The sequence below is a fragment of the Monopterus albus genome, unplaced genomic scaffold (assembly GCF_001952655.1).
Source record: "Monopterus albus unplaced genomic scaffold, M_albus_1.0 scaffold3.1, whole genome shotgun sequence".
Taxonomy (NCBI): Eukaryota; Metazoa; Chordata; class Actinopteri; order Synbranchiformes; family Synbranchidae; genus Monopterus; species Monopterus albus.
In genome coordinates this window covers 6,066,025-6,093,663 of record NW_018127883.1, presented here as the reverse complement: position 1 = coordinate 6,093,663, position 27,639 = coordinate 6,066,025, and the positions used below count along the sequence as shown (strand labels likewise).

The following is a 27,639-nucleotide window of genomic DNA, read 5'->3' as shown; positions in this document are numbered from 1 at the left end:
CATCTGCTGCCTATGATAGGACTCCTCTCTCCTGAACCGAGACCCTTTCATTCCCCACTGACTGGCATAGAGTGTTTGGTTAATTTAATTTATAGCGGGGACTGAGCTTGCTCAGTTGGGATGTCATGGATTAAAGGCAGGATGTTGCAGAGAGTGCATTGATGTTTGATGTTCCTGAGTCCTGCAGATTCTGTTAATTGCATCATGAGTGTCCTGTGCCATCCCTCATCCATTACCTACCAGGAAGGGACCCTGGAGACATGGGTTATTTTTGGATACTGCTCAATTCTAATACAAATGCACTTCATCCCTGGAGTGGACAAGCATGTCCTCTGGCACGATCAGGCCTTGTCCACATGGAGCTGCTCACAGCACTGATTAGTTTCTCTTGCCATTGTGTACTGGGTTGGCAGTATATACAATAGCGTGTTCACAAGAGAACTGGTAGCCTTAGTGCCCATCTAAAATGAAAGCAGGTGTATCAGGTGTGCGCTGTGATTTTCCTTCATGTGATTTTGTTTTGTTTTGTTTCCCGCAGAGGAGGAAAGCACAGTAACCACTACAAAGATGCACAGTGCTGCTTGTTAGATTCAAAGAGTTTTATGATCTTTGCTGTAATATCGCACTCCAGTCTGATTCAGTGCAATTAATGCAGTGTGTGGAAAAGCATCTCTTCCCACTAAACACACACTGTTCTTTTCTGAGAGCATGGACTGCATGTTTTCAATCATCAGCTTATATATACATAAAGAAATCAAACTAAAGTAGTGACAATGTTGGAAACATCACTGATTTATTTCTAATTTAATTGTCTGACTTGTTTAATCTTCTCAGTAATTAGATTGAGTGTACAGTAAAGGTTAATGCATGTGTCACTTCCGCTAGTCACCCTGTGCTATTCTTTGTGTGGGTGAGCAGGTGCAGAGGGATTTCCTTTGCCAGCCGCTGTGTCCGCTGGGATGCCCTTCCACAGACGGGCGGGCTATTGTATGGCTGACGTAAGGGAAAGGCCGTCCATGGCTTATTCTCCCACAACATTCATCTTTTGAACTTCCTGTGGGAAAGAAAAAAAGGGCAACTGAATAGGTGGTTGTCCAACACATCCTCCCAAGTGGCATTTCAAAGGGTTCCAGTGCTGATTATTGTTTTTGTTTGGTGCAGGCAGTGAAGGGAAGAAAGTCAGGGAAATCGGGAAAAATCTAGGTGGATGTGTCTCTCCTGCCTCAACTGATAAGAGCGTTGTTGTTCTGCAAAACAATTCAGACATGACAGCCCAAATCAGGATGAGGACTGTTAGCAGCTTAGGTGAATTTAGACACACTGACATAGTCAATAATCTTGCAGGCTTTGGTTAATACAATCTTTGCTGCGTGTGCACAGCAGGTTCACTTAACCAGTGCCAAGATGTGTTCACAAAGCCTCATTTGATGCTGTAATAAATAGATGACTTCTGAAAAAACATAAGGCCCTATTGCAAATGGACTTATCATGAATCCATTTACTGTAGCTCTAAGTCTGTGCTGTTTTTGCTTTATATGAGAGAGCAGCTAATTCTGATTAAAGTTGTTTTAATGAATGAGAAATTTAGTGGGTCTAATCTTGTAAAATCTGGCAGGAGAACCTGCAATAGGAGACATCCCTGCTAAGTTAAAGCATTGGAGATGTTCTGTTGTATGTATGCTGCTTTGAATTCGAGTGTACATCTCCACTTTAAAGACAAACTAGGTGGTTGTTAAATTCTCACTGCGGGATTTGTGGGGGATCTATCTTTGAAATGGAGATGGCTGGGTGTTGGCTTGTGGGGACACCAGTCTTGTGTTGGTTACAGCTGGGAAGCCAAAGGCAGAGATTTACCCATCTGGCCAATTGCCCTGCATATCATTTGTGGCTACTTTTGATGTCACTCTTGCAATATTTATGTAAGCAAAATGGGACAGTGATGAATGGGCTTGGTCTTTGTGGCTCAGTTTGTTTTCATAGGAGATCCTCTATCCAAATGTCTGGCCACAGTCATGAAACTCTAGTGTCTCTCCAGTGGTATCCTCTGGAATTCTCCTCTGTGCACACAGCACATCCATCCCCTCAGGACGGTGCTACTTTTCAAGCCTTTACATCTTTCAGTGACTGTTCATTCTGACCTTGTGTTCCCTGGTAACCTCTACATTGCCATGCATTGGCCTCTATATGTCTTTACTTTGTGATATGAATACTGTTTTAGATTATATATGCAAAGATGAGAAATCCAGTTTCTATAAGTAGAATGCAGCTTCACTGATGATTGCTTGATTTGTGCCAACTGGTCTTTATTTTGTGAGCACAACCAAAAGAAAATGTGCTGAGTTTATTTAAAAGTACAGTGAGTTTTAAAGCTCCCTGCATTAAATTGACATTTTGAATTTTCCTTTGAGTCTGGCTCTGATATCTTTTGTTTTTGTCTGTCTGACAGGTGCAGATACATCTCTGGCTAGTCTGTCAGCTTATATTTTTATTTTCCATCTAGTTTTATTGAACCTGGAGCAAATGTATTCTTTGCTTTCTGCAATTTTTCCACATGATGCTCAATGACCATTGGCTGCTTAGGGCAAGTGACCTGTCACCACCTCTACAAACACTGTCCCCTATTTTTCCCCTCTCTGCCAGATGCTGTCCAGCTGTGCTCAGTCTATTTGCATTTTCCTGAGAGAAAGTTTGTAACTGATTCCTGACACTGTTCCCTGATGTTGCCTCCTTCCTCATGCAGCTGTCTGCTTGTTTAAACCTTCTGTGCCATGGAAAGGCAAAGCATAGGGAAGGTGCCAGTATGGGGCCATCCACCAATGGCATTGTTGACTATCGCTTGACAAATTGTTCTCTCTCTCTGTCTCTCAGGGGTCAGCAGTATCTCTCTCTCTCTCTCTCTCTGTCTCTTAGGGGTCAGCAGTGGGCAGTTTATCACCAAGACGCTCCCTATACCGAACGCTGTCAGATGAGAGTGTGTGCAGTAATCGTAAAGGCTCATCGTATGCCAGCTCGCACAGCTCCATGCTGGACCAAGCCATGCCTAATGATATCCTATTTAGTACCACCCCACCTTACCACAGCACACTGCCTCCTCGCATGATCCACAACCAAGGAGCATCCAACCTAAGGAGTAAGTACTGACAGTAAAACTGTTACTCGATGAGCTGGTGGAAAAGAAACCCCTACAAATGTCTACAAAAGTTGACCTCAACAAAACTGCACTGTTTTATTAAAAAGCATCTTAGAGACAAGAGGGCTAATGCAGACTGTCTCTGTATATTATTCTTGGATTATTATTCCTCTCCTCTGGCACCAGATAATATTGAGGAGCCTCTTGTCCTACCAATATCATTAGCACATCTGGTGCACACTCTGGCAGTGCTCCTCAATACAGCCAACTAATTGGAACTGGACAAAGTGGTGTGCACCTTGCAAGGGGCCCGCCGCTCTGTCTGCATTAAGCAGACACCTGTCTCTGTTGGCAGTATTCCCTTCTCTACTGTTCACTCAGCATCCGCTGAATGTGTATTGGTGACGAGAGGTGTGATGTGTCCTGCCTGCGCCGCTGCAAGTCTTTAAGTTCTCTTTTTCCATCAGGAATGTAACAGTTTCTGTCATACATAATGTTTCATTCACTCATCAGTCCCTGCCTGCCTCCCCTTTCTGCCCCTCCTGTCTCATTTCCATACCGTTCCTCACCCGTCACTGGCTGCCGTTGTTAGAAAATGGCTTTTGCGAAGATGTTTGTCTCTGTGGCCTCTTCTGGCTGTCAACCTGATGGATTCCTGATTGTTTTGAAGGGTAGTTGGGAACACAGGCTCTCTTCCCCTTAATGAAACAGCCCAATTTAGTAAACTGTGGTTCACTCAAGCTCCATGACGCTGGATAAATTGAAAGGACAGTGTCAGCATCACCTCGAGCTCTCTCTGTCTCTTCTCTTCTCTACTCAAGCTTTTTGGAATGCCTCTTCACAGAATGGGAGTTTGTTTTATTACATTCCATGTATTTCAGGGTGGGGAAGCAGTGAGGGTGAGAGAGACTGAGGGGAGGGAAAGGAGATATTGATTGAAACATGAAGACATTCACTTAGACAAGTCATTATCACCTCTCAGATTGCGTCTGGCGAGTGCTATGCAGAGAGGTGACACTAGCTTGTCATGCTACCACATCTACACAAAACTCTTCTTTTCAAAATTAAAATCGTTTGCAGTCTTTAGCAGGATTTGTCATTTAGCCGTATCCCTATTGGAGGTGGACTTGAGTTGAAGGTATGACTGAGTAGTGAGCACAGACCTTTACACCCCTCTCCGTTCCTCTCCCAACCCCTCTTGTCTGATGGGCAACTCATAGATTAGCCCTAAACTCAGGCCAGGCTCAGACACTGATCGGGCTGCCTGCCTGTCTCTGCAGATGAGTTTTGGTTCTCTGACGGCTCCTTGGCGGACAGGTCCAAGTTCAGCGACCCAGGCCTCATGCCCCTCCCAGACACTGCTTCGGGCCTGGACTGGTCTCACCTGGTTGACGCAGCACGAGCCTTTGAAGGTAACCAGCCTGGCTGAAGCTGCTGGCACCTTGTGTAACCTTTCCCCTTCCTCCTCCTGGCTGCTTAGCGTGCGCGCGCGCGTGCGTGTGTGTGTGTGTGTATTCTACAAAAGCTCGCTGGCTTGTGTGTGTAGGTTTGTGTGCACTGTGTGTTTGTGGTTTTTCCAGTGTGTCCTAAATGCTGTAGGAGGTGAATTTTGGGAATCCTGCTTTTTGCTCCACCCATTAAGCACTGTAACTTGGAAAAATGAGCCGTCATTCATCAGCACAAACATGGACCCAATTTTCACAAAATTAAAGCCAGCAGGTAGCCACTCAGGGAGAGTTCTTACAGTGAGGCCTTTTACTATTAAGCTCTCAGGTTGATAGTTTGGGGTAATTTCAGCTCCTCTTTTATCTTTTTGTCCATTAAGTCTGAATAACCACTGAGTGTTAGATTTTTAGTTCTTCAAAGTAAAGACAAAGTGGCAGATTCTCTCCTTTGGAATAGAAATCTTCATTGTTAAGGTGAACTGTTGTGTCTTATATGCAGTCTGAATGGCTGCGTAGTGGTTATAGGTGGCACCTTACTCTGGTACAAGTGAGACAGTCAAGTGCTCACATACATTTATGAGGATTTACAGTCTTTCAAGATAACCTGAGCTGTCTTGTCACTCAGTCTCACTCTGTTTTCAGTTAATTAGCATTGACACATCTCACATCTTCCTGATCAGCATCATCACTTCTGTTCCTTTTCTTTCTAATTTAAGTGCCAAGCTGTGTGTGTGTGTTTTTTTTTTCCCCAGTTGAACGTTGTCTGACCTGGGGACCAGTAAACAGGCAACATAGTGTAGAGTTTCTATTTTAATTCATGTCCTGCTTCATAGCCCACAGCCTATCATTTAACTTATAACTTGAGAGTGGAGTCAGCGGAGATGATGCAGAATCTGACTGGCAGCAAGAAGGCAATTGTCACAGCAGCCTTGCCGGTCCAGAAAAGCACTGTGTAAACTGGGGCCTTGTTGCCGAGCAGAAAGTGGCTCCAGGCTGCCATTGTGTCATGTATGTTTAGCCAGCTCTGTTTGGAGTCAGGGAGAGAGCTGCTGGCTGAGATGTAAAGCATTTATAGTATTCATAACATTGATCCTGTGCATCCTGAGAGACTCCTCATATTCATGAAAAAAAAAACACTCTGCTCTCCTGACTTTTGAAAATAGAAGCAGATGGAACTTTAATAGGCTTTGATAAATTTCAACAGTAAAAAGCTTTTGATAGCTCTTTTCATAAACAACTGAATATGTTTTAAATATTCCCTTACTAATAAATATGTCAAAGTATGTTCACTTGCATAGATTGTGGTGTTTTCTCTTCAGTGTAATCTGTTCATGTTTCCATGCACTTGTCCACTAAATCTGGACAGCAGCTCAGGCAGAAATGACAAATTGCTTTTCTGTGTCCATCACTGCTTTCCTCGAAGTCTTTAATCTTTCTGGTGCAGCCATCAAATGTGAAGAAAATGTTCATTCATATGTAAATGAAAGTTTGGTCTCACATTCCTGCCTCATCCGAACAACCAGCTCTGGGCTCGTTCAGCTATTGTCTTGGAGTGGATTAGCTTTCATTTGGGAGCTAAATTAATGGAAGGGTTTCCTTAATCTTTTCAATGAATATGCAGATCCTCCTAGCTTTAGTCTCAGAGCAAGAGAGTGGTTTCCAAAAAAAAACAGCATTACGCTTCAACGCTGAACAGTCCCCAGGCGTAACATGCCAAGTTTGGGTTTTCCATGGGGCTTAAGGGCCTGATATGGTAAAACAAGCATGACTGGTGCCTTACAGCTCTCTGGGATTTTGCCCGACATGAGCCAAACAGCTGTCAGGAGGGGTGAGGACACTGGAGCGACACACGAGTGATTCACTGTATCTGTGATGGTCTAGAAAAGTCTCTTTGCCACCTTGTTCCTCATTGTTTGGATAGAGATCTCAGTGTGGGAGGGCTGCCTGCCTTTGTTAGCTCCGCAGCAGCTCTTAAACCAGAACCATTCATTCATACAAAGCATGAATGAACCACCCCATCCTGTCAGGAACGCATGCGTGCGTGTGTGTGTTGTTCTCCTCTGTTTTAGCTGCATGCTGACACAATGAAACATGTAGCTGAACACATTTCCTGTGTTTTTGATGTTAACGACGTGTTACATCACCTGTTCTGTCTCCAGACCAGCGCGTGGCCTCATTCTGCACCATGACGGACATGCAGCGAGCCGAGGCTCTGCAGATCTCAAGAGAGCTGACTAGACGGGTGGCGGAAGCGGAGGGAGCAGCGCTGCAAGCAGAGTAGGCTTTAAAACTAAACACATCCACACCAGCAGCTCCCCTGCAGAAGCAAGCTGATTAATTGCCTCTTTGCTCAGTCCCTTTCCCAGATAGTGATTGTGCAATAGCTTAGCAACCGTCACTAAGAAGAGCAGGCCTGTCAAGCTTTGGATGTATCCACATGATGAAGCAATGTAATGAAAGTCTAATAAGAGCGATAATCTATATCTCAAGAGTTTAGAGGGTGATATGACAAATTCTAGCACAAAGGTGTACTGAGTGGATTAATCAGTGTCTGCTGACTGAAATGAGATGCCTGTCTGTTTGAAATCAAGGAGCCACTGCAAAGATTACTAAGAATTTCTTTGGGAAATCTGCCACCATAATCATTGTAAACTACAGATTTGCCATGTGAAAACAGAACTATTCACACATTTCTGTATCCTGATATAAACTGTTGCATTATTTTTGTGATATATGTCTTTCTTTCCTGTTTCTTGTCCCCACAGCAGCTCCCCCTCTACACTAACTGGCAAAGTCAATCAATTGGAGGTGATCCTCAGGCAGCTGCAAAATGACCTCAGAAAGGTGAGTTCACGCATGTCAACCCAATCTTACTCTCATGTTTTCATCACCTTTTTGCTTTTCCTTTACATGCTGGCAAACAGTGGACTCCCATGTCACACAGCTCTGAAGAATAGACACTGAATAATGGGTGCCCTGAGGTCTGTGTAATACAAACGTGTCCACTTATCCAATATCCTGCTTCCTTTCCTTTCTGTGTCCAAGCCCAACGTTTCCCTGCCTCCAATAATGTACTTAAAATGAAGAGGAAATGCACTTCTGTCAGAACAGAGAAAAGGCCGCTCTGCCATGTTAATGCGTCCCATTTACAGAACCCTGATGAAAAACGGATGTTCTTGTAATAGCGGGACTTTTATCAACCTTTTCTGTATCTTTTTTTTTTTCTTTCTTTTTTGTCTGCCACATGTCTTGGTGTTAATTGTGTGTGTGTGTGTGTGTGTGTGTGTGTGTGTGTACTGTGTGTACACTTGTGTGTTCAGGAGAAAGAAGATAAGGCGATGTTGCAAGAAGAGGTGCAACACCTGAGACAGGACAACAAGCGACTGCAGGAAGAGAGCCAGACGGCAGCGGCTCAGCTCAGGAAGTTCACAGAGTGGTTCTTTCACACCATCGACAAGAAACCCTGAGAAAGAGGGAGAGATGGCCTTCACTCCTCCCAGGCACCCACTCCTACTTAAGACTCCCAGGTGATCCACAGGCAAACAGATTTTTAAAACAAACCACTACCGGCCCCAGGAGTAATCAGGACTTTAAAAACCTCCAGCTTAGGAGAGTGCAGTGCAGGCGTGTGTGGACAGACCTGAAATTCTGATCTGGACCTTTTAGGTTTGGAAACCTTCTCTGTATGAAATGCAGGGCTGTCTGGACTCTTGGGAAGCTTCCTCATCTCCGGCACCAGACAGGAATTGAGGAAGGCAGCTCCTGGGGGCCCTCTGCCGAGTCCCTGGGATCATCTTACAGTAGTGGAATGTAAAGCTCATTTACTGTAGTCAACATATAATCTACCTACGTATGTCACGTCAGTCTGCTGTACTGTATACTCAGCTGTACTGTATTGTACTGCGCACGCTGTCACAGTTATTTCTGTGCTGGCTTTCATGGGCACAGGAAAGTAGAGAGGGGAAGAGGGGAGGAATGTACTGGACATAATGAAGTGGTACTTATTGTCTGCTTGCACCAAGTGGAGTCCACATGTGGCAGTCTTGAAAAGCATACTGTCGGGGGTGGGGAAATGAATGTAGCTCAACTGAGACCCTTTTGTTTTCTCTGGATTTCTGATGCCTAAAGCCACAAAGGTTTCAAGGTTTTGGGCCATTTTTCTTTAAATGAATTCTACTTTTCTTTTTCCCCCATGGTGTTGTAAAGTAGGGTCACATGGCAGTAATTTTGATGTTTAAAGGTGCTTTTCCCTAAACACATTTGTCAGTAGTTTCCATTCACTGTCACAGTGTCCTAGCAATAATGAAGTGGTAGTTATGAAACTGTGTTTAAAAAAAGAATTGAAAAAGAAGTTAGCACAAACGTGAAGAGTTCCTGTTGAGAAGCAGTTGTATTTGACATGTATTTATAAAACAGGAAGAGACTGTGCCTAAAACTCTTGGTTGTAAATGGGTTGTTTCTCTTTGCGTTTAGTTCTTTTAACACATGCCTTGTCTGTGGCTCACTGATACAAAATTGTGTGTGTGAATGTGTGTGTGGGCGGGGGGGGGGGGGGGTAGTTTTATCACAGCAAAATATGTTCTTATGCAGTGGTTTCTAGAGCATTAGAGCAAGCGCCAGTGAACCACACTTACAATGCCAAATGTGTTTATTTCTGTACATATCTGCCACAGAAGTGTCTTGTATTTAACACAATTATTTAAGCTTATTTAACCTAAAAATTTTTTATTTTATTAAGGGTAATTTTTGTTTGTTTGTTTGGGTTTTTTCCTGCACTAAGGAAGATAAAGCTCTGTGTATGTTGTAAAGTGTTTAGCTTGCCAGGGCAAAAAAACTATATATTTAAATATATAAATGATAATTTTGGAGATTCCAACATTTGGATGCTGCTAGATTAAAGTTTGCTGGTTTGTATGCTTTTAAAAAAAAAAACGTCTCTCACCATAAACTGTCTCATCTCTGGTGGGACCCCACTTTTTAGTTGTTGTTCTATTTTTAAGTTTTGTTTTTTTAATAAATGTAGTTGTAAAAATAAGTGTTTTGTGTGCTTGTTTCTTTTTGTTATAATATTTCTAATAAAAATCAGTGGTTTGAATTTTTGCGGAAGGAACAGTTTGCCCTGATTTAGTGCACTAGCGCCCAGTTCTGTTACTGGATGTTTCAAAGGAATGCCTAAGCATTTTGTGAAGTATGAAAACAAATGCTTTTTCAGATTTTCTCAAGAGACAGATGAGAAGATAAACACCACTCTGGAATATAAGTAAAGATTTCAGAGGAGAGTTTTTGCAGTGGTAGGAATGAAGATGGGCTGCAAGCTGAGTGTGTGTGTCCTCCTCAGCCAACTGACGCCTGTTCTCCAGGCATAGCCAAGAGACAAAGCTCATTTTGGACAATACTTTTGTTGAGCTCCCACAGGAGAATACCAAGATAAAATTTTCTATGAGACATTTTCATCCTCTATTTTGTAAACAGCAGGTGTGCTAAGACTTTTGAATGGAAACATAAAACCGTAATGTGTCTGTGACTTGCTTCCCTGTGACTTGATGTGCTTTAAATAAATGACAGATGTTGCTTTCACCGCAGGGACAGCAAAGGACTTGCTGAATAATTAATTATAAGCCCTTTTGGGTGTGGAGAGAAAAACAAATTTGTTTGCTACTTCCTGCGTAAACCTCGAGCGCCGCTGCTGGAGTATGGTCCAATCTAGCACGTCCTCTAGGGCGCATGGTGGGTATGCAACTGCATTAAACTGGGTAGCACGGTTCTGGCCATGTGGTTTTTGGATAGATTTTTTTCCCCATTGATCTCACCTGTAAGAAACTTGGAGCCAGTTTAAGTTTGCATGTTTTAGTTTTATGTTTTTTTTACTTTTGCATCATCTTGTGACTGTACAGCATGTGTCTGAGGTTATGCAGCTATTTTAATAATCAGAAGTACAGTAACTTCACCCAAGCCTGACCACTTCATGAAAGAGCCTAGAGGTTATAATGTTAGCAGGTGTCCTGTTCTGACTGTCCTGGGAGCCTCCTGATCTCTTGTCAGACCACATTGGAGCTGCCTTTATAAGTGCTAGGACAATCCTGTGTGTGTGTGTGTGTGTGTGTGTGTGTGTTTATGTGGATGGGCTCTGGCTTTTGCCAGGAGCAGTGTGTAGTGAGATGAGGTAGTTAATCTACATGTGTGTGTGCAGTGCCAGGACGGCAGATGGGAGCTCACACTGGCACAAGACAAAAGTGTTGCCTGTTTTGCATAGAGGATTCCAAGGTGTGTTTTGGACACTGAGATCAGGAGTGTGACCAGAGGAGTGCCAAACAACTTTGGTAAAAGAGGAATATCTGTGGACAGAGACCAGGTCAAGAGCAGAAAGTGAAAATGGGGAAAGCAGCTACAGTGAAAGATGCACAGGTCCAATCCAATGCCACAAAGACACGGTTCAATTTTATTAGCCTTGCAAAATATGCTGACAAGCACTAAATAAGACCCAATCTAATAGGCTGACAGTCTCCTCTAACCAGGTGGCAGGAGCATACAGTCACGCAAACCACATTGATTTCTAATATTTGACTGTGTCAGCAGTTAAAGGAGTAAAGGATTCTCCTCCACTTAGGAGTGACGGCCATCCACCGCTACACAGTTATGTTGCTCATCACACATAATAGCATGTGACCGGGACACAGTTGTCCTGCTTCCACAGTCCCACAGCAGATGCTACCCCGCTGTAAGTGCCACCCTGGTTGGGATCATGTTACCCAGAATGGGGTTCGGCATGCCCCAAAGCACAGCTGGCACAGCACAGGGGGAGGGGGGACTCTATCAACTGCGTGTGTGGGTTAGCCTGTAGTTACTGCATGCAAAATATCAACTATCGTATCAGCTTCAACTGTCGGCTTCCCTGAAATAATGGATAGATGTTGTGTTTCTGTTGGATTACTGCCAAAATCTACTCTAGGACTGCAAACTCTGTCTACGCATTATTCAGAATGGCAGTCGTAGTTCAGTAACTTAATGCTGTATTTTCCACCTTTACCACAAAACTAGATGCACCTAGTATACTACTAGCCACTAATCAGATGTTAAGAACTGAGGACAGTGAAAACAAAGGAAAATTCAATAGGTTTGTCTTTGGTCTTGTCAGACGGTTACAAAATCTCAATTGTGTTGGGTGCCTGCGAGGCGTAACGGCAGGATAAGCTCTCTCACCTGCACTGCTTATCTGAGCAGCTCATCTCTCCTCTGCAGGCACTGTGAAATTCACTCTCACTCACTGGGGAACTGCCTCCTACACATAACACAAAAGAAAGGAAAGAAGGGGGTGGGGGGAGCAAAGATCGTCCAAACCAGCAGACACTCATCTCTCTCCTCCATCTGCCTCCCAGGTCCCCACAGGTTGTCACTGTCTGTCAGTCAAGTCACAGGTGACCACCCTCTTAGCGTAGCCCAGTGAAGGGTGACATCTTATAAACCACTTGCCTGGCTTCAGTAGAAATCAGAAAGGTTAAACTAAAAATAAATAAATAAATCAGTAAGTTAAAAAAAAAAATTTGAGGAAGAAAAATCATTTTCCAGAAAGGTCACTGCTGGCAGAATATCTGGCACATCCAGCAGAGACAAAAGCTCAGCGAACCTCCTGTGTGTGGGAATAAAAGGAAGACTCGTGTCTCCTATTCTCTGTGCTTGTTGCTTCACTGTCAAATTTGGTAAAAAGACAGGAACAAATAGATAAGATGTGGCTGCTGAATTATCTTCATTTGCAGAGATGTCCTTGTCTGTTGTCCTTTTCAGCCTGTGAGCAACAGCGAGCTCTGCTATTGATTCTCAATCGGCTTCTTACAGTGAAAACAGCCCCTGCTGTGAGGAGGATGTTGAGTGAGTGGGTGGTGGGTGGTCTTTTAAGCTGACTTTTTCTTTTCTTTTTTAAATGCAACTATTTATTATATAAAGTTGCATTAGCCTGGCATGGTCTGTGTGACTGAGGAGAGGGGTTGTTTTTGAGGGTCATGGGAATATTGATGTCCGGAGGGTAAATAGTAGGTATGATAGTGGGGGAGTAGAGTCACGAATAACAAACAATCCCCTCTGACCCATCATCAGCAATAAAAGCTTAACTGGAGAAGCAATCAATCCTTCATGTGAGAGGAGGAGATACAGAGACACTGAAAGGTCACATGCAAAATGTGGTTGGGATGCTCTCGTTGGCACAGTGAGCTCAGGAATGACTGATGCCTTGAATGTGGCAAACCCACATCATACTGTAAAACAGTGCATGCTGTGTCCATGTGGAACTAATAAGAACAGACCTATCATTATCCCCATGCAGGCATGCATCACTGTGTTTCCTGCCTATTTTGGTGTTTTGATTATTTTGAGTAAATCGTATTTAACTTGAATGCATCATGTAAAAGCTTTTAAAATGTGACTATAAGTTTGGGTTGGTCACATCTCATTGCACACTCAGGTTTTTTCATCTTATTCTCTCCATATGGGATGTAATATATCAGATGTATTTGTATTTGTGGAGCAGATGTGAAAGTGTAATATAACAGGAGGTCACTGCCTTACAATAAGCTCATGATCATTTAGTTCCATATTGTAAGAGCCATTTAGGTACATTTTAATATTTGGTATGTTTATTTTTTTCTGTCACATTACTACTACAACAGTCTTCACTCACTTCACAGCAGCCAGTTTATTAGGTACAGCTGTCTGACACTGAAATTCAAAGCAACACTTTTGCTTTAACATCTGTGTTTATGAAGCTCAAGTGTTTCCATTTTTGGTGAAATTCAATTTTTACTATTAAATGGTGGTGTACTGGACTACATTATACTGAGAGGTGTTCCTAATATTCGGACCCTCTCATGTATGTAGCTGGAGAGGGCAAAAATATAGAGACATCGTGCAGAGACATCATATTGCTTAATATGAAAGAATCACCTCTTTTCTGGAAATGCTATTACCAGCTGGCAAAGATCAGCATCATGTTGCCGCCTGCAATCAAATAAGTTCCCCCGCCCTTGTCACTTAGTAATAAGTGGCATGCCGGCACGGGCAAAAGGAGCACAACCTGATTATCAGTGGCTGGATTGGGGTTTGTAGTGGGCGCAAATCTTTTAAAGTTTGAGACAAAATGGCACCAATGTTTGTTCAGTCCGTTCAATGCAGGTAGTAGGTCGCTACAATCTCAGCCCGAGCTTCCGCTTTTCTCCCGCTTGTGTGTGCAGAAAAACGGAGCTTGGACTGTTCGGACTATTTGTTTTAATGATTCTTTAACACGCAATCTGTTGCCTCTACCTGCCATAGGTATGTAATGTCAGACGCCGAAACAGCACAGCCAGCCATGTGTGTTGTCCCTGAAGTTCATATAATTCAACAAATAGACAAGTCAGAGGGACACACAAACGTTCATAGGCCTAATAAAGAAGAAACTGCTGCTGGGCTGAACATTTTGGGCCCTAGGTGAAGTGGCCAAGTTCAGTGGAAAGCAGGAGCCCAGTGGCTGGCTAAGGTGGGAGTATGAATATGATTGTGATGATCAATTCAGTTACTTAAAGGGGGTGAATATTCATGCAGTCATTTATTTCCCATTACATATCCTTATTTAATTGGCATTACTTTGTAGAATCCTGTTTTCACTTTCACATTAAAGAGGTTTTTTGTGCTGCACGAGGCAGAAAAAATTGGCAAGGCCCTGAACATTTATTTGGAAAAGTACATTTTGTTTAGACAGTCCTTTCTAATTCTAGAGTGCATCATAATGTGCCTCTGCCTATTATAGTTGTGTGACATGAGACGCCACAACTAGCAGTGTTGTCAGTTATTTCATAAGCACATTTTGTGTAAAATCTTCATAAAAAATTCATAAAACATGTAACTGAAATAAATGTGGAGTGAAAACTACAAATGTGAAGCTGAAGAATGTTTGTGCAGACTATTTGTTATTGGAAGATGGACAGGTTTAGGTGCTGAGGTCGGTGTTTCAGTTGATAGTTCAGGATTTGTCTCTTCAGCACCAAGGACAGCGCATGTTGTTTCACTTCATAAGCTACTTGTTTATTTTGCTGATAGAAAGAAACTCCCTTTAAAAATCCAGAAGTTTATTTTTGTTTTTATAAAAACAAACATAAATTAATATATTGTGTAACTCAAGATGTGCTAACTTAAATCTAACATCTACTGGTAAAGCTGTAGCAGTAATACGTTAAATTGGACTTAAGCCATCTTTAAAATTAGGTTGCTGCTGGCTGTTTCTCGGCCTTTTTGGTCACATGTAACACTAACCTATATACAAAGTGACCAAACTCAAAATCTGGCCATCTTTTTTTTTGTTGGAAACAACATGCATCATGAAATTGTCTTATCATTTTTTGAATATTACCTTCCCCTAGTAATTTTGCCTTCATACGTACATAAGGTTATTAAATACCTTTAACATTGGGTTCTTGCTGTTTTGTCATCTAAGATTGTTTTACAGCCATGATATATCCTTGTATTTCCTTAGCCACCATAGATACGATATGTTAATCTTACCTTAATGTTTTAAAAACATGAAGGGACCAGTGTGCAGAGCTTCTGATAGTACGTACCCTCAGGAGCCATCCAAGTCTTAATAATATGACTGATGGAGCTTTAAAGTGACCTTTAGAAAATGCTATCACAAATTGTAATTGTTAAACTAAAATAGGCAATTAAAAATGGAACTTTGACCACACGTTAAATACAGACTCCAACAGCCAAATGGTATCAATTAATAAATTATAAAATCAGAGTTTTTCCTGTAAATACAGCATGCTTTCATACAATTTAAATATTGTGTAAAAAAAAAAAAATGCTGGCTCAAAAAGTGATCACAGTATAGTAGGCCACTTCGTTATGCAAATGAGTATGTGACATAATTTAACAACTTTTCCAGTGGGCTTTATCTATTTTCCATTTAAATTTGTAGCTAACATTTGTGCATAGAGAGATTGTCAAGCATTTGAAAATACACAACATGATAAAGTGTGAATCCTGAGCACAAGAACCTTTTAGTATTAACATAAGGTAAGATTAACATAAGGACCTTTATTAACTGTTTGTCTGATGCTTGCTTATTTTGTGTATGTTTCATTAGCCTATATGATTATTATTCTTTTCACAGAGAAATATGGTCGGCCTGCTGTATTTTCATCAAAAGTGAGTACATTTCTTGTGACTTAAGTAAACCTTTGAGGTATCTGTACTTGAGTATTTCATTTTCTGATACTTCATACTTTGACTTCACTACATTTTCTCCTTGTACCTCTTCCTCTTATATTATGTGGATAGGACTAAGATCAAAGGAAAAGGCGAGTGAGGGAAACGTGCATGTAACAGACTTGATGTGCCCCATGGTCACCCTCTTATCTTAGCAAATTAGCACAACATACAAAAACAGCTTAGTCAAATGGGACGTTTTGCAGATATTTGGTCATAAACCAAAAACAAATTAAAGTTTTGATCTCGTGGTGACCACAGGGTGTCGTTTGGTTTCGTCCTCTGGGAACCAAGGGGTGATAGACCGAATATTAGTTAAAGTATTTGTCATAAGACATTACTATGTATAGAGCCAGCCTGCTAGCTGGGCTAAAAAACACATTTGTCGCACATCATTACTGCCATTTACATTATCTAAATTGTTCTTGGAGCAGTATTTGTTTTAAATTTCTCATGTTCTGGGCCCAACTGGGGGATGTGTAATTCTGTCTTCTTGCCTCTCCTTGCAGTGAAGCTGATCAGCGATTAGTGTCTCCCGCTTCACATTCCAGATGGTGACATTTATGTCTTTATTCAACCTGTCAACAAATGTAATAAATGTTCATCTATGAACCCTAATAAAACAAAGACCAGAAGGTTTAGATTTGTGATTTTAATTAGTCTGCTTAATAGCAGGACTTAATGTTCACTAGGTGCAGTGAGGCAGGCCTTCAATATTGGTATTTTCCTGAATAATTCATTAACTGGTTCAATAAGTACAAATGAATGTCCGGTTCTTCCTCTACCAGTGACAGCTCAGTTTATGATGTGGGACCAAAGCTCCACCATCAAAGCTTATTTTATAGGTTTGGTTTAGATTACTCTGCTGATTTTTCCTTTAAAATAACATGGTCAGACTTTTAGATATGACTCTCATCCACATACAGTAAGTGTGTTATCAGAATATAATTTCTAACTGCAGTATTTTCACTACATCAACCTGTTCAACTGGTGAGTATTTATGATATTTATGCATTCTTTAAGACGTACTGCACTGATTTAATACTGGCTGGTATAAATGCATTATGGCATCATACCTGTGCACTTTATGATAGACTAATATGAATAAAATAGACTAAGAAGTCATTTATATTTAGTTTAATCTATCGTATCAAATACAAATTTTATTTATATAGCACTGTGATAGGACCTTGGAACACTGAGCAACTGCCTAGGTGACGTGTAAAGTTATTAACCTGCACAACAAGACGTGAGTGAAGATTTCACCAGCATGTTAAAGCTGACCTCTGACTCTAGGCCGTTTGATATCAATTGCTTATTCGGTCAGTTATGAACAACACTAAGGTAGATGTGCCTTTGTGTGTTATTTACTTACAACTTATTTGTCTTTGTTCTCTGGTGTTGCATAACACTCTGACAAGTGCTCACCATGCTGCCTGTGTAATAACAAAGGTGGAAAGCTTTTATGATCTTTATGTCAAAGACGAGCTTGTCAGCGTTCAGCCTGCCAGATCCCTGAGGTACAACAGATTCTCTTCTCAAATAATTTAACTATACCTGCATTTAATGCGCCACTCACCTCCTCCATTCAGCCTCTCTGTTATGTAAGGTAGAGTTTGTTTCTGCACGTGTTGTGTTTATCTGTGAGGAGATATGAACACAGAGACAGGGTTTTTTTTAAATTTGTTCCTCTCTTCCCCCTAATGCTCAACAAAGCCAGGTGTCATTCTACATGCCTTCCACTGCATTCCTCTGTGAGAACATATCCAGCCTGAAGATTCTGCAGCTCAGCGTTATGCACTCTCCAGCCAAGGACAGAAGGCAAAAATGTTCCATATGATTGTTTTCTTTATTCCACTTTTTTTCTGGTAGCACCTGCTTTTCTCCAGCTTGTGGTTACTGTAATTGTGCCCTTTCTCATTCAGTCTCTACTCATCGACCTCTATCTGCACACCATGTGACAATGTAAATGGGCCAGGAAGAGGAGAAAGAGCAACACTACTGTAGGTGTGTGTGTGTCTGTGAGCAGCTGGAGGAGCTCAAACCACAACATCTGCATGGAAAGAGGTACGGTTCCTATCACACCACCCACAATGCAGAGCTGCATGCTATGGAGGACCAGTGGCTGACATATAACATGGCAGGAGGCCAGTGAGCCACAATATATTACTGATACTATTCTGTTTTATGTTAATCTTAATCTAGATATTATATAGGCTACATTGTTGGATGGTGCTACTTCAAATTCCTTTTGAGTTTGTGTTTTTCCCCCTGTGATATGTTTCACTAAATGAAATGAGTCACCTGGGCTGAGAGACAGCAGTGTGTGTTTTTGCCCATGTGTGCTTGAGCGTGTTTGGCTTCAACTGTCTTCCTGTCAATCTCCTCTGGTCTATTGTACTGTACACTTACAGTAATACACGGACAATGAACAAACAGCCAACACATGCACCTTGCAGGTAATTTTCATGTGATTTTAACTAGTTCAGAGTAGAAATAAGAAAAACCTTCTGATGTAGTTGATGTTTTTTTTTTTTGTCTGTAGTATGTTCCATGGCCCTGTAATCATGGTTCTGGTTAAGATTCAATTTCCTCCTGGGATTATTAGAGTTCTTTGAAACTTGAATCTTGAAGATTAAACCTCCAGGAACAGTATGCCAGCTCAATTTTTTCCATGATTGCTTTCACTGTATGAGCACTGGCAATCATGCTTTCCATATCCACTCTTTAAATACTGGAAATAACTTTCCAGGATTGATATGTGTTTAAAAATGGTATAATTTAATAAAATGCATAACATGTCAGCTGTTCAATCATGTATCCTATATCACCTGAGATAAATATATTTGTTGTCTTCATCATGTTCTTCCTCCAGTTGTACTGTAAATGACTTTGCATTTCTGGATCCAATTTGTCTCGTCATGTATTCGCAGGAAGAACTGGAGTGTGATCGAGGAAAATATTTGTCATTTGTAGCTTAAATGGATGATGACAATGTGATACAGCCACAGTGCATGTTGTATTTGCAGTAAAAACCATAGCTCACTGTTCCTTGGCTTGAAACTCTGCTGTTGCTAACACTATTCTGTTGTTGTTGTTTTTTCCACAGTAATTCACTAATGAATGAAAAAAGACCAGTTAACCTTTCAAGGGCTGTTGAAAGGCACTCTGGGATGTGAATGAATTTACAGATAAAGCACAAAATATGGCTTTTTTAAAAAGAAGTGTTCACCTGTAAAACAAATGAACAAGCTTTCATCTTATGTGGCTGCTTAGAGTGCTAGGGTGATGATATGTCATATACACATTCAAGTCTGTGTAGTGCTGACAAAAGAACACGTGTAACCTGCATCACACTACAGTAACACATTCAGTTATCAATACACAATGAAATCTTCAGTGTTTGTTTGTCAGAGAGGTGTGACTCAACTGTAGTGTATTGACAGTTGCTGCTGTGTAGTTATTGGATTGGATTATATTGTAAAGCGCTTTGCATGATTCCTTGCCTAAAGGGATTTAAACAAACAAACACTTATTCTCCTTTAAGCGAGCACGACTTAAAACAACAGCCAAACAAAAGGCGACGTGCCCTCCCGCCGCACTGCATTCTAGGATCTCTTTGCTTGCCAGGCACTCTGGCACTTTGAGGAGTAGAAGCATTATATAGGGATGAAGCCAGACTTAAAGTCTGGCTGTTAATAGGAACAAACATCTGCCCTGCTCCTCCTACGCTTCACACCAAACACACAACTCACAGGATCTAATGAACCACCATCTGGCACTACAGCGGTACTGGGCGTCTGCCCTGCATGGGCAACTCACAGAAACAAGTTCCCAAGTGGCTTCACCATCAAAATAAAAATTCACAGTGGCAGTGAGGGTTAGGCCTCAAATGTTGGCATCAAGCACAGGTTGGAAAGTATACATTCAATACTGCTATAATATCAGAATTAGTATCAAGTTATTTGTCTGATAGGTGTTATTTGCAAAACAGTGCTCCTAATCCAGAGTCCACGTCTGCCCATGCCAGCATTGTTTATCATGTGTTTATGGTACAACTAAATGCTCATTTATTTGGTTATATAAAAAGGGCAGGTAATGGCAATGCATGCTTTTGCTGTTATAGAGGAGCTGAAACAAATTTCTCTCTGCGTAAAGGCAAGTAATGAGAGATCATGATATGAGCAGCTGAAGGTTTGCACATACAATGGGTTTAATTCAGCACACAAAGGCAGCACATTGTGTAGGGGAGATGTGAGCAATAGCAGAAATGAAAAGCAATTGAAAGGTGTGAATGGCATCTCTCATTAAAAGCAAACATGGAGAGAGGCAAATAATCTTCCAGATCCAGACTATTCACTCTTGTTTTAGTTGGACTTTCACACCACTGGCATACAGGGGAGTGCTGTCAGCTGCAGAATTACTACAGTGGGAGTTTTTTGTCATAGCAGAAAAGAAAAGGTCTCTTTTTGTCTGCCAACCCTGCTACCAGGGCACAAACGAGCTCTCTCCTCCAGTATAGGGTTTGTTGTCGCCCTCCAGGCTCAGCCGATGCCGGGTTTCCACGGCGACGGAAGCATGAAATGTACATGGTAGCCAGACTGTACAGCATGACTGGCTATACTGTCTCATTTCTTTGTCTTCAGACCATTCAGAGAGGCATGTTTAGCTAGCAGCACTATACAAATCAATACAGCCTGGCACAAACATGCATGCTGTAAATTCTTACAACCCCCAGAGCTTCTCTGCCCTTTTAAGCTGTTCCAAAGTCAAGATGGGAGGGTCACCAGCAACAAAGATGAATTCAAGTTTAGAATGTTATGTGTGTTACTGGTAGGTGCCTGTATATTGTCTGATTTTCACTTGGTTGTGAAGCACTGAGAGCTTTTCATGCCTGAAATGATGGATTATTATTGCAGCATTATCATAGTAATGATTATGAAGATTTTCAGTAATGATCCTATAGTCATTGTTGTGTTTATTACTATAAGTGTGATTGGGATCATTCTGAACACAGTATATCTTTGCTGTTATTAGTAATCTTTTTAACAGGAAGCAGCTTTTTTTTTTTTTTTTTTTTTTTTTTTACTTTTTGTTGCCTGGCTGTATGACTGTTTTCCTTTTCAAACCACTGGCTCAGCAGTGACTCTAATGAACTGCTCATTGTCTTTGTGAACGAACCTGCTGCTGATTAAATGTGGTCATGGTTACATGAGTTTTCTTGACTTTGTGGTCTCTGCCAGCTGCTTTTCACTCAGCCTCAGCCCTTCCACACAGACCTATTAGCAAATTCTTTTGCAGACGTAACGTTACTTATGAGCGCTGGGTCTAGACGTGATTGCTCATATTTGGGCATTTTTCCAAATCCTTTAGAAAAATGCTACTGTGTAAGCTATACAGCTTTATCAGGATAATCCTGATTTAATTCTGGTTGACTGATTAACATTATACCTCACTATCTATTTGTAGAGGTTTCTCTTGGGGGCTTTGTTAATATTTAAGCACAGTGAAGGTAAGAGAATTAACCTACATTACTGTAACTGATCTGATTTCAAATGGGGAAGTTCTCTCTCTCTGAAACCTCTCAGATGAAGGCAAATAGAGGAATTGAAGAGCAGTTGTCTGATTTATTGTGCTTGTCACTATAGGTCGCTATGATGAGATGGTGATGGTACTGGGTAAGTTAAATTCTTCCGATTGGTTTGAATTCTACAGCTCACTACCTAACACTTCCTATCTCATCCTTACAAAAACAGAAGTGTAAAAATGTCACATTGTGGTTTTAGGGGGTTTATGTGCCAGACTCTTTATCAGTGCTGTAATTTCCTCGAGTTGTTTTAAACATGGGGGTAGAACCACAACACATCCATTTTGCACTTTGGTTTTTATATGAATTAAACCAGATATAATGTGCTAATTAGTGAGAATTGGAGGCTGGAAAAAATGATTTATAAGAGATCCAGGCAAGCCCCACCCCATTTATATTCTTTGTGCTAACTACCTGCTGGAGTAGAGATTAGCACTGACCTTCTCATCCAACTGTTCAGAAAGCAAATAGGTGTATTTTTCAAAATGCTGAACTATCCCTTTACATAACAATACAGATTGGCAAGGTTTTTGTTGTTGTTTAAAGATCCAGTGGGAGATACTTATGTAATTCTCACTCTTGTCTGTAAAGGCATAATGAGTTTACATAAAATTGTGGTTTATGTGATCTAATGAGGTCAGAAATAGCAGTCAGGAGGCCAGTGAAATGATCCGCCCATTGCTAAGTGTTTTTAAATGAGCCTGCAGATTCAGACCCAGCAGCAGGCTGGCTGAACGAGGCTGGAAGACAGAGTGTAACTTATGAAGACAGGTGGAAAGAGGCAGTCAGTGTTCTGTGCTGTCATGTTGTGATCAGCCATCACAGGCACTTCTCCTTTACACCCGTAAACCTGCAAAGAGGCTGACAGAGACAGCAAAGGAGGGAGGGAGTGGACATGCATGCACTCAAGGCCAGCGAAGAATTCATACCCTGCACCAGTTTCGAATTCCATGTGGATGACTTTGCTCCTTCTCTCTGGCTGTTTCTTTCTCTCTTCTCTCTTTATCTCTCTCTGCTCCTCACTGCCTGAGGCAAAGCCAAAATCAGCTGATGTCTGCACAAACACAAGGACCCCGGGTCTTGTGTGTTCTTGAACCAGCAAACAAAGACAAAACAGAAAAGAAAGAATAATGAAGAGTGTGGCAAGAGGATGAGTTGTTTGGAGAATTGTAAAAAGCACTCAGTGTAGGCTAGTGTTCCTGCACTCTCATTGAGGGTACATTCCTAGATGGCAGCCATTTTACCAAGGGCCAGTCATGAATAACAGTTGTACTACAACTATTCATTAAAAATATTCTTTGTAGCATAAAGCATTAAGGAAATCCAGTGGTACCTATTTGGGGGGGGGTAACTGATGGATGAGATAAAAAAGATAAAAATGGCTCTGTCTGTCACAGTTCCTAACAGTGTTTCAAACACAAATGTCTATTGTGCAAATTTTGTGTCTGTTTTTCCCCCCACTTTGTTAGTGAGTTTTGGTTTGATGACACAAATGGCAGAGGAGGCCCGCGCTCTCTAACGTGGCCCCATGCATACGTGTACTCACCTTTATGCCATTTCTTATTTAGGTCAGAAAGGTTTAGGTTGCTGAGCATGACCAAATGGACATCACTTGATTCATTTGTGAACACAACACTGACATGATCAGTGTTTACATTGATATGGGAAACATCACGTTTGGCCACCTGGTGATGTAAATCCAATATTTGCTCTCCTGTAGCTGTGTTTTTGGTCACCACCAGCTGCCGAGGGAAATATCTGACTCCATGATGCCCCCCTAATACACTATTACAGTAATAACAGAGAATATAGTGGCTCTAAGAATAGAGGGTGTTATATGCTGCCGAGCTTTAGAAGGTGTCACCCCTTTCAGCAGCATTTATAGCAGATGTGCAGCACTTTCCACATCTATGTTTTTATCCTGCTGTAACACACCAGGCTGGTTCTCATCTGCTCCAACATAAAAGATTGCAGGACATCTCACCTATGCATGGGGCCACGTTAGAGAGTGATGAAGTGTATCGACATTCCTAGCATACCCTGTGTTTTTCAAGCAGTGCCTTCTCCCACCAGAGGGATGAGATTCCCACTGATGATGGACAGTCTTAAGCCCTGTGTGTTTTTGGCAGCCTGTAATCTTGGGATTCCTCATCAGATTTTTGTCTTAGTTTTTCAGCTAGTCAGTTTCACAAGGTTGTGCAAGGTAACATACTGTACCTGCACAGGATTTACATGGATGCAAAATCAGACCAGTTAATATCATTTATTATAAAGCTAACTTAGCCAGCCCTTACTTATAAGGCAATGGAAATATGATCATGTTAATGCTTATGTTTTATTAACTGTGGTCTGCTTACAGGACACATCCTCTATAAACATGTCAATGTGCAACCAGCCTGTGGCTGCAGAAGGGCTTCAGAACCTCATATGAAGGACAATGAGTGTGAAAACATGGGGAAAAAAGGTCACACCTGTTTTCATTCTGAAAATGCACATTTATCTGTCAGGCTCTGGCCCATATGTGCCATTACTTGATTGATGTTTTTGCCCATGTGTCCCTTGGCAGGATGAAAGTGGGTAGACTGTACTGCTTTCATAAAGATGGACAGGGATGGAGGGACTGTTTCAGTCATGGCCTGTTGGGTCATTTGTAATCTATCGTGCCAAGTAGGACATGTGGGATTGATTCCAAGGTCCCACGAAACAATTAGCACCATGGCCCATGACAAATATTTTGCACTACTGAAAATAGCCCAAAAGATCCATAAAAGTGTCATCAATTACATATTTGAGCATTTGCAGGTGACATTAATTTGATAGACAGTAAGAAAGACAAAGTTTCAGCTTTCAATCCATAACACGCCCACTGCTGTGCTTAAAGCAAAATGTGGTTCCTCAGAGTTAGATGCAAAAAGCAAAACCAAATACAGCTACGTGCGACTCAAACTAAGGAGTTAACATTGCTGAGCAGAGTTCATTTCTTCAGCTTTTTCAAAGTAGACAGAAACACTACTTTCATTTTTACAAAATTTCACTAAGTCAATAGGTAATCAGGGAAGGCGGTTAACTTGTGGTAGGAAAGTGACATCCAGATACAAATACATCAAGTATTTTTCATCAGTCTATATAAAAGCATCTTTTCTCAAACTGCTGTTTATTACTGTAAAATGACAGTCTGCCACCCGGATCTCACTTTCTTGCAGCACATTATGGCATGTTTTTGGTATCCATCATTCAACAGGTCCTGGTGTTACACCCCAGTAATAATGCTGCAGACTCTGGGGCAGAGTGGCAGAATAAAATGAGAGCACTGTAAATGCAGCTAAACAATCTATGATGTGTCCCAGATGGGGTTCCACATGGATTCAGAAGAAACTCTCCCTCCTGTTGGGCCTAGCTGCTTCTTTCAGGCTGTCTTCACATGTTTTAGTATCTTATTATGTTATCAACAATATCATATTACTTTAATGTTCCTCACTGAAATGCTGTTTATGCAATCTTCTTCCATCCTTTCAAACTTTGTAGAAAATTTGCCCAGCAGCATCAACATTCACAAACTGCATCAGTGAGGCTTAACGTCTGTGTAGTATCAACTGATCTTGATTGACTTGGGTTTTGTACAGTCACGAGCAAGCAGCGTTGTCCCTACCTTTTCTGTAACCTGAAATGTTGTTGTGTTTTGTTTTTGTTGCTGCATTGTGTCTTTGGTCATTGTGTTTTGTGAAATGCCATCGTGTTTTGCAGCTCATTGCCACTGTACACAACACATATAATTGTTAAATACCTTCCCTCAGAAGAATTTTTCCCTGATCTATTTTTGAAGAGGTTTTGAAATGTTAATTTTATAAGGCCATGACATTTTCTCATAAGATGGAGGGTAACAGAATATAGAGGGAAAGGCAGTTAATTCACATCAGAATGCTGCTGCCCACCTACACAAAGATGGTAGGTATAATCAGTCTGTCAGTCAGTAGAAGCAAGGGCCAACACATTTCACAGTCAGACTGAAATGAATATACAGTAGGCCAAGACTTAACTATGATGTACTGTAGGTCAGAAAAACATTAGGAGCTGCATGCCATTGGATAATGGATAGGGACACCTCCACCTAGGATCCAGCTCTGTGTTGATGCTGAGAAGGTGTAACTGAGTCCTCCTGTCAAAGGCTAATCCTCACCGGGACAGCTTTAGCTGCTGCATCTTCTCAGGCTTTCATTCAAGTTCAGAGCTGATGTCGCTGAGCCTGCTGCCTTTACTTGGAGAGACATGTCGAGGGGAAACAGCTTCACACCTGCTCTGCATCAACACTGAACTGATGCTGCTGTTACAGGAGATAGACAGCTGTTAGATTAAGGCTCCTTCTTCACCAACAAAGAGCATAAGGAAGATTTGTAGCACTGTCAACATCCATATTCACAGACTGTCAAATACCAGTGGGGTGTGTTGGTGATGAAGAGGAGATCTGAAAGCAACCTCAAAGCTCTGATCAGTCATCCTCCCCAACCCCCTAAACCCCCTCTGGTGCCTGCAGGGCCATCTGCAGACACCCTGCACACCACACACAATTACCCTTTAAGCTGTTCCCAAGCACAATTACCTTTGCTCTTTAGCAAAGCAACACATGGTATTGTAATAATGTATGGAATGGTCACTGATGGCTTGTGTGTCTGTGTGTGTCGGGGGGTGTTGAGTTAGTAACACTACCCTTTATCCTGACTCCCAGTTGGAAAGACCACACTGTCATCAGTCTCTTTGAAGATCTGTATTTATGGAGAAAACAAATTGCAACTCCACTTTTGTGAATTTTGGGGCATGTGGGCTCTTACTGAAAATCTGCAGAAAAACCAAAAATCTGCAGCAGGTAATAACCAACCATTTGGTTTTTTACACCCCCTTTTAGCCAAATATGCCAGGAAGAGAAAATGAAGGCAGACTTTTTAATTATTACCCAGTATGTCAGTTATAAGACACCCATCATGCTTTACAAACCAACTTCCTTGTAAAACTTTGACCCACTATACTTGCTGCAGTTTTCCTGTGCAGTGAAGAACTTTTGCTGTCATTTTGGGCGCGCTTGCTTATGGGTTTATCTTCAAATGATATGGAATAGATACGATGATAAACTGCTGATTTGTTCATGGCATGTGTTCATCTCAGCATGTGTTTTCTTTTATCCTGTCAAGCTTCAACGAAATGAAATTTCAAATGTCCACAAATGGGGGACCGTGTGAGTGGATTTGAGGGCTGTTGCGCTCATACATGCATCTCTCTGCATGCCCTTCCTCTGAAAGCTCCATGCACGGCTTGGTGCCATTCATTGTTAGAGATGGTGAAGTGATTAATTTCTGTGTCAGGTCTTGGGCTGATTGGACAAGCCTTTGGGGAGAGGTGGATTGATTGGATGGTTCCTGTTTCTGTACAGCTGCAGTGGCAGGGATGATGGAGAGGGGTCTGAGGGGATGTCTCTCTCTGTCTCTCTAGCTCTCCCTCTTGCTCCCTCCCTTGAGATTGGCCTTCAAATTAATACAAATCAGAGCCCTTCCCTGCCCGAGCCTCATCACTCACCTTCCCCCCAGGTAGGTAAAAGGAGAGAAGGCAATGGAGCAGGTGCAGCTAAGTGGTGAGCAATCGGAAAAGAAATGATTGGAATATCTGTGAGTGAGGCTTTTATGTTTGAGAGACAAGGATGTGTGTGTGCACGTGAGAGACAGAGACAGCACAAGAGGAGTAATCAGAGGAAAATATAAAAAACTATTATGTCAAAGCTCATGGAAAAACATAACGCTTCTGTTTCTGTACTGAGCTGTATGTCTTGGTTAAACACCTGGCCAGATGTTTGAACTTTTAAATCTTTAGGTGTCATTTTGATCAAAACATATTCACATACTGCAGCTCAACAGATTGGTAGAAAGCTTGTTACACAGGTAAAAACTAAGTCCTGGATGACTGCTCACAACAAATCAAAGTCACTTGATTTAAATTCAAGATTATTCTGTGTTTGTATGATGGTTGTCATGTCAGGCCACACAAAGGGTGTACAGCCAATACAGTGATGGTGGCAGAGTGACCCCTTCTGGTCTGATGCCCAGCATAGTCAACCCTGCTTTGAGTTACCAGTGTACCCAGTGCTCCCAGTCTGACTCTGGCTTGCTCTGCAGTGACAGTAGGTACCAGACCAAAATGCATCAAAGTCATTTGTGTAGTACCTAAATCTTCATCAGAGTCATCACATCTCTTTTTTAAAT

The 27,639-nt window shown here is 41.6% G+C and overlaps 1 protein-coding gene and 1 long non-coding RNA gene across 6 annotated transcripts in view; one reads left to right on the top strand and one right to left on the bottom strand.

The window, feature by feature from the left end:
• Positions 1-9,560, top strand: part of LOC109959106 (signal-induced proliferation-associated 1-like protein 2) — a 51,937-nt gene extending 42,377 nt beyond the window's left edge. The window contains exons 16-20 of one of the 4 annotated variants that reach the window (XM_020598232.1): positions 2,911-3,130; positions 4,411-4,542; positions 6,735-6,852; positions 7,344-7,419; positions 7,896-9,560. In XM_020598232.1, coding sequence (XP_020453888.1) covers positions 2,911-3,130; positions 4,411-4,542; positions 6,735-6,852; positions 7,344-7,419; positions 7,896-8,042 — 693 coding nt within the window. In that variant the 3' untranslated portion in view covers positions 8,043-9,560. Of the gene's footprint in view, positions 1-2,910; positions 3,131-4,410; positions 4,543-6,734; positions 6,853-7,340; positions 7,420-7,895 lie in introns of all 4 variants that reach the window. The other 3 variants (XM_020598224.1, XM_020598250.1, XM_020598241.1) reach the window with 3 other exon arrangements.
• LOC109959123 (uncharacterized) lies at positions 172-22,477 on the bottom strand. Of its 2 annotated transcripts, none has more exons than XR_002274764.1 (4): positions 22,324-22,477; positions 17,387-17,448; positions 17,183-17,243; positions 172-1,054 (listed from the first exon to the last, which is right to left on the bottom strand). It is a non-coding gene; the product is annotated as an uncharacterized LOC109959123 (long non-coding RNA). The 2 variants fall into 2 exon arrangements; XR_002274763.1 differs by lacking the exon at positions 172-1,054 and adding an exon at positions 16,060-16,385.
• Positions 22,478-27,639: the final 5,162 nt, after the last annotated feature.